General features: G+C 43.3%; 1 protein-coding gene across 1 annotated transcript in view; it reads right to left on the reverse strand.

The window, feature by feature from the left end:
* LOC134456950 (VPS10 domain-containing receptor SorCS3-like) overlaps positions 1 to 7,500 on the reverse strand; it is a 243,702-nt gene that overhangs the window by 46,185 nt on the left and 190,017 nt on the right. Inside the window, exons 8-10 of the mRNA XM_063208628.1 lie at positions 5,458 to 5,547; positions 4,518 to 4,697; positions 227 to 373 (exon numbers count right to left, since the gene is read on the reverse strand). Coding sequence (XP_063064698.1) covers positions 227 to 373; positions 4,518 to 4,697; positions 5,458 to 5,547 — 417 coding nt within the window. The remainder of the gene's footprint in view (positions 1 to 226; positions 374 to 4,517; positions 4,698 to 5,457; positions 5,548 to 7,500) is intronic.

Consider the following 7,500-nt stretch of genomic DNA (forward strand, 5'->3'; position numbering starts at 1 on the left):
TCCCGCCGGATCCGGAACCGGATCTTGGATCCTGTACATCTCTAGCAGAAACGGCAGTATGTAGTTATGGTTAGAGATGTCAATAATGACATGAAAAAGTAATACAGTGTCCATCTAATGTTTTCTGAAACAGTTGATCCAAATTAGAAGACACCACAATCAGTAAAAAAAATCATGCAGGTACGGTAAAGGGTTAGGTATGTAAAAAGGGGTGATAGATGGTTACCAGTACACAGTGGATGCTGTTGCCCTCCTGGTCCGTGTTGGGAGCCTGCAGCAGCCTCCAGTCTCTTCCCTTGTTGTAGGTGATGAAGGTCTTCACCTGGTTCTCCAGCTTACGGTTGGCGATCAGCATCCCCTTGATTCCCTCTACCTGGAAAACATGAAGAAAAACTCAATTTCTACCAACATGGATATTGAACTTCTAGCTTTCTGTGTCACTCACACTCTCTAATGTCAGAGTATGGTTGGGGATAAACAGTTCCCGGATGTTCACTCCACATTGATGCTGGTGGATGCTGCGCATACACTGCATTGACCTGGGCGCCTGGAGTTGCATGGATGCAGCATTCAGGCTCATGAGATTTTAGATTTTATATTAAAAAATGTGGGCATGTTAGAGTTGAATAAACACATTCAAATGTAAGATGAGGGTCTTCGTATTTAATTGCAACTATTTCATATTTGTGTGTGCTTCGAAGGCTGAGATATTTAGTATTTTATAGGCTGAGGTCACCTTTTCCAAAAAGGGCATGGGCATTTATGAGCTGTTTTTCTGGTGCCTTACGTGAAAATGGGTTAAATGAAAGATAGAGCAGTGTAGAATGTGTAACAGGGCACACAGAGCATCCAGTGATTTCTACCTTTCCTATGCTCCCCTACAACAACAAAATGTATATTTTGACAAACTGACTTTGCCTTGTCACAAAATAAGTGCTTCTTCATATCCAGGAAGCACTTGAAGCATCACACCTGAAGTATTATTACTACTAAGCGATGAGATTAATAAAAAATATATATGTTCTTAAGTATGGATTTTCACACAGTTACAACACTTTGTGGCGCAGCACATCCCTTGCAGATACAACAGATATCTCTAGTCATAGCATTAAAGATTTTCAGTCATGAGCTCCAAAGTGTTTCATTACCTGATTATCTCAGAATTTGATTACTTAATTAATTCATTAATTACCTCATTATTGATTGTTTAATTATAGGCTGCACAACATGGCCTAAATAGGTAAGAAAACATTGAAATAGTCATTAACCAATTTCAGATGATTCAAACTCCGCTTCAGTCCTGCTCTGCTCTACTCTCTTGGTCTTTACGTTTGTTCAGTGGCCCATGGCAATAAAAGTATAAAGTTTTAAGGTGCAGTGTGAAAGTGTTTTTGTTGTTTATTTCCAGAATGAATGCTACCCATTCACCTATGTTACCTTTTTCATGAATACTTACCAACACCATCAAATTCTAAGTATTCATTATGACTGGGAAAATTGCACTTTTCATACATGAAAAGGGGGATCTTCTCCATGGTCCGCCACATGTCCAGAAATGCAAAAATGACTGTACTTGGACCATACTAGAAAAATGTATTTAGTTTACTGCTAAGTAAAGTCATGAAAAGATCAAATTTGGCAATAGGCAACCCAGTTTCATTGAGCAGCATAGTTGCAGTACCTTTTTTGACCGTTTCCCGCACAGTGCACCTTTAAGCACTTACTCATCACGTCAAAAGCTTTTACCGCACGGAAACCACTTTTCCTACACTTTAAATGCTTTTTTGGAACACTTCAACCAAGTGTTTCAACACCCAAAGCACTTTTCCAACATTTCAGGCCTCCGTCTGAGATGAAGGTGATGAAGCATCACATTGCCAACATTTGACAGGATGTGGAGTGGTAATGGGCTACCAGGTAAATGGTAAATGGACTGCATTTACAGTATATTATGTAGCACTTTTCTACTCCTTCGAGCACTCAAAGCGCTGTACATTGAATGCCTCATATTCAGACATTCACACTCCCATTCACACACTGGTTGTAGTTGCTGCCACACAGGGTACCACCCTGCCACCAGGAGCAATTAAGGGGTTAAGTATCTTGCTCAAGGACACATCAATGGGGTCAGGCAGAGTGGGGCTCGAACCTGTAACCTTCTGGCTGCAGAGCAGCTCCTCTACCATGTGAGCCACCAACACTGCAATAGCCAGTGTATTGCAACATGTTTTCAATAACTGTGTGTACCTATGCTCCCTGGCCACCTCCATGACTCTTGCTCATCATGGGGTGAATTCAGAGACCATGTGCATTGTGTCCCCCAATGTATCATGTGACCAACATAACTTACATTTTCAATTAATTCAGAGATCATGTGCATTGTGTCCCCCAATGTATCATGTGACCAACATAACTTACTTTTTCAATTAAAGTAGGTAAAAAGAGGCTCAGTATTGCACATGCCCGATTTAACCTGTTGTTGAAACACAGCTAGCAAGATGGCTGACATAGACACATGGACAGGCTCAAACAACCCTCAACACATTTCACATTATTTTCCAGCACCAACTAGAATAGATCAACCAATATTGAGCTGTGGCATGAAGACTCTGAAAGGAAGACGAGAGAGGAGACACTGGCCAGAATATACCCTGCCACTAGTAGAGAGGTGGAAAAGGAGAAATAAGGAGAGAGAGTGAATGTGAACAGGGGATAATAATAGATTTGGATGGAGTGACAGATTAATTTGACAGGAGCTAGGACAGGGCAAGAGTGGGTGAGGAAGACAGGAGAGGAGAGGAGAGGAGAGGAGAGGAGAGGAGAGGAGAGGTGGAGGAGAGGAGAGGAGAGGAGAGGAGAGGAGAGGAGAGGAGGAGAGGAGAGGAGAGGGAGGTGGAGGAGATGTGGAGGAGGAGAGGAGATGTGGAGGAGATTTGGAGGAGAGGAGAGGAGAGGTGGAGGAGATGTGGAGGAGAGGTGGAGGAGAGGAGAGGTGGAGGAGAGGAGAGGAGAGGTGGAGGAGATGTGGAGGAGAGGAGAGGAGAGGAGAGGTGGAGGAGATGTGGAGGAGAGGAGAGGTGGAGGAGAGGAAAGGAAAGGTGGAGAAGAGGAGAGGATATGTAGAGGAGAGGAGGAAGAGAGGAGAGGAGAGGAGAGGAGATGTGTAGGAGAGGAGAGGAGAGGAGAGGAGAGGAGAGGAGGAAGAGAGGAGAGGAGAGGAGAGGGAGAGGAGAGGAGAGGAGAGGAGAGGAGAGGAGAGGAGAGGAGAGGTGGAGGAGAGGAGGAGGAGAGGAGAGGAGAGGAGAGGAGAGGAGAGGAGAGGGAATGTGGAGGAGAGGAGAGGAGAGGTGAGGTGGAGGAGAGGAGAGGAGAGGAGAGGAGAGGAGATGTGTAGGAGAGGAGAGGAGGAAGAGAGGAGGGGTGAGGTGGAGGAGAGGAGGAGGAGATGTGGAGGACAGGAGAGGAGAAGTGGAGGAGATAAAGATAGAGCAGGAAAACACTTGATGGAAGAGACAGGACAATGCAGAATGGGAAGTGGAAGTGGTAGAAAGACAGAGAGAGAGAGGGAGAGTGGGAAGGGGAGAGGGGCAGTTTTAAAAGAAAGTTGGAAACAGTATCTGAACAATGAAGACAAGAGGAGACAGTGGAAGACATGTGTGGAAGAGAAAGGCAGGAAAAGAGATTGGGAAAGACGATTCAGAATGGAGGGGAAGATTCTGATGTTGAGAGAGATATAGAGAGGGAGAGGATCAGATGGATAGAGATAACAGATAGGGAGGAAGAAGAGAGGAAGAAGAGTACTGTAGAATGGTGGTAAAAGTAAGAGGGGAGAAAGAGAGGGAATGGAATAAAAAACGATGGCGAGAGAGCGACAGAAAGGAATGGTGAGGGACAGGGATGGATGGAAAGAATGAGAGAGAAATGGAATGAGGCTGTAACTCTGGTCAACCAGTCTGTCTATTACTGCCTATTATGTTCGCTGTCAAATGTTTACTAGCCAAGGCCTTTCAGTCCATGCATTCAGACCTGACACAAAGATTCAGACTGGAAGTCTGCCTCAGACCTTCTACAGCATATTTGATGTTCATTTCCTATGTTATTATTTGGGCTTTTAATTATTATTTTTCAGACTGGCGAAAGGGAGAGAGACAGGAAACAGGACAGGCGAGGGAGACAGAGAAGGATTGGGAAATGACCCAGGCTGGAATCGAACCTGGGTCACTGACATAGCAGTCCATTGCCCAGCCGCTTGAATAACCGCTAAGCCCTTTCCCATGTCATTTAAGGTAATTAACCATATACTCTGTACTATATACTGTCTCGATAAAAGGAGTCAATAACCTCAAAAGTGATGCATAGTGTTGTAAAGTAGTTGAGGATTGCCGTCTTGTTTTCTTTCTTTCTTTCTTTCAAATTTTGATTGCACTGTTTTCACGTCTGCTTTCAGAAAAAAAGACTGAAATGGATCATCAACTGCAACAGCTCCTCAAATATTCCCCATGGCAACAGCCATCTACCTCATATAGGTCGATCAGGCTGTTTCCCCCGAGGCCTCGGCTGGCACGGACGTTCTCCAGGGCCAGGGTGAAGTGGATGCCCTGGGGGTCGGAGATGTAGATGTTGTAGGTGTCATTCTGGTTCCACTCCTGCACAGCGGCAAACACCTGACCCTCGTCTGTACTGATGATGTGCATGTCCTGAGAGAGAGAGAGAGGGAGAGAGAGAGAGAAAGAAAGAAAGAAAGAAAGAAAGAAAGAAAGAAAGAAAGAAAGAAAGAAAGAAAGAAAGAAAGAAAGAAAGAAGGAAAGGAAGGAAGAAAGAAAGAAACAAATAAACAAACAAACAAATAAACAAACAAACAAAAGAATAAAGAAAGAATGAAAGAAAGAATGTAGAGAACAGATTATGTATAACTCTGTATCTATGGAAATGCACAATGGAAAAAAGCACATGAAAGTGAGAAAGTAGATCCCCTTAAATAATCCATGATATGGAGTTCCACAGGGTTTGACCCAGAACACATGTAGCATATGGTGGTTATACTGTACTGTATGTGTGCCTGGGCCTCTAGCTCTACACCACCACTTTGAAAGATGACAGCAGAACCAAGGGACCATGTCATCATAACATTTTAAATCTACTTTTGAAGAAGAAAATTATGCTGAGGGGTGCATTTGGAAGGGAAATGGCTTTGAAAGGCACACCACCCACTGTGGCTCTTCAGTGTCAGGATCCCTGCTGATCTGAACCACAGTAATGAAATTCATGATGTTTTATTCTGACTCTGACTGGACTTGAAGACGATGGCATCAAAATGTCTCCAATCCTTCCTGGAAATTTTTGTATGTATGAAGTGGCCCAATATTATTTGTATAAATACAAGATATAAACCTCCCTGAACGTATAGTACCACTCCAATGTATGTCACACATGCTGAGGAATATAACTGTGACTTACCTTGGGCAGAGAGTACTTTGGCAGTTTAATCCTGGCAAAGGGTTCTCTCTTGTATGACACATAATACCACGCCCGACCAGCAGAGGTGACCTGAGGGAGGATAAATGGATATAACTCAGAGACAGAAACTTCATCACTGTTTGGTCAAAGAAATGGATGGTGTACTGTAGGACCTACTGGATGGATGATTTTTGGTACCTCTGGCTTGAAGTGAAATATGGTCATGGTAATTACATTTAAGTGAAGTAGAATGAGAATTTCCCTCTTTCCCCCTGCCATTATGGGAGTAAAATATTGGTCTGGATAAATAGCACCAATAACCCTCATACATACACCCAGCACTCAACATGTTATAATGCCAGAGCGCCTTGCTCCTGGGTGAGTGCATTTCCGATTCACTTGCCCTATCCCGACTGCTATTTTAGGGGTAAAGTAAGAGGAGAGAGAGAGAGGGAGAGAGAGAGAGAGAGAGAGAGAGAGAGAGAGAGAGAGAGAAGTAGAAAAAGAGAGGAAAACCACCAGCAGAACACAGCACATGTTCCTGGAATGTGACCAAGAAGATGGCGTCCCTCTCTGTCTTCTTCCCAGCTTTTGTCGATGCCCTTTTGGGAGCTACGAGGTGCAAAACAGTCCCTCATTATTCTCTGTCAGGGGGAAATCTTTAAGTCTCTCAACCAATGCATGCTCTTGTCGCCTGCGAGTCACACTTAATGACGATGGTCTCAGATAGAAATGCAGCAAGGCAATATTTACTGACTTACAGAACATGTTGCACATTTTCTATACGATGCAGCATCTAACCATCAGCACCTTGCCGTTTTAGTGTCACTAACTGACAGCAGTAAACTTGAGAAGGAGGGCGAGGAATAACAGGTCAACAGGGAGAGGAGAGGAGGGAGAGAGAGAAAGGAGAAGAGAAAGAGGAGAGGAGGAGAGAAATAGGAGATAAAGAAGGCTTTAAAAACGAACTCCAAACAAACAGTTTGCCCTCCTCAGAAGCCCTCTTGCTGATTCCTTATACTACCAAATCAATGGCCGACAGAAGCCAGTCAAACTGAACTTGGGGCTAAATTGGTGGAGCGTGATCGATTTTCTTTTGAAGCCTTCAACCCTTCCCATCTCCCCCAGCTGCCATCCTCTGTCCTACCCTCATCACCATTTCCCTGAGATTTACTGGGATGACAAAATAACAGCCAACAGCAATGGCTACGATTACATGGGACATTTAATTCCGAATTAACTCACTTTAATTCTGAATAAAGCTTGATTCTGCTTTGAAAACGCCATGTAAACACTTCACAATTCGGAATTAAATTAAATCAAATCAAAAATCAAATTAAATCAAAGGGAACTCGACAGAACTATTTAATTCTGAATTATTATGTAAACGTATATATAAATGGGAAAACACATGGAGGGTCAGCACATGAAAGGTTCTGCTGGGGCTATGAAGCATGAACTGGAACAGGATGGTAGAGCACAGCACGCAACTATATGAATGTTCTGGGGCTGTGTTTGGGAAACATATCAAACACAACAACATGAAATGAGGGGTCTCCTTGTCTATTCATTTAGCTACGTAGGCTAGTGTATGTGTTTGTTCCGCTCTTTAAACATTTTTTTTGTTAGTCTGTTCATAATGACATAATTTCATTCATTCATTCGATCGTTGTTTGTTTGTTCGTTCATTCAGTCATTCAATTAATTAAATTAATAAAATTTCCCAACCACAATGTGAGAAAATGAAAAGCAGTAAGTGGGAGAAAGTAGGGAAAAGTCTGGATGGTTTTTGGACCTGCAATACTTGGGGGCAAGAGAGGACACAGAGAGGAGTAAAATGATGGACAGAGAGACAGACACATGATGATTTCCTTTGCCCATCGGAATGCCTAATGCAACCCGGCCCTGCTCATTTGTGAACCGTCCGAGTAAATGATGTTTCCAGCTCATAAAATATTAAACTCCCCCACCCTTTGCTGAAATTGCATTGTGTTGGAATTCTGCAGGGCATCTGTTAGGCTTTCAGTTTCTTGTTTTTCATTT

Source organism: Engraulis encrasicolus, chromosome 1, assembly GCF_034702125.1.
Source record: "Engraulis encrasicolus isolate BLACKSEA-1 chromosome 1, IST_EnEncr_1.0, whole genome shotgun sequence".
NCBI classification, from domain to species: domain Eukaryota; kingdom Metazoa; phylum Chordata; class Actinopteri; order Clupeiformes; family Engraulidae; genus Engraulis; species Engraulis encrasicolus.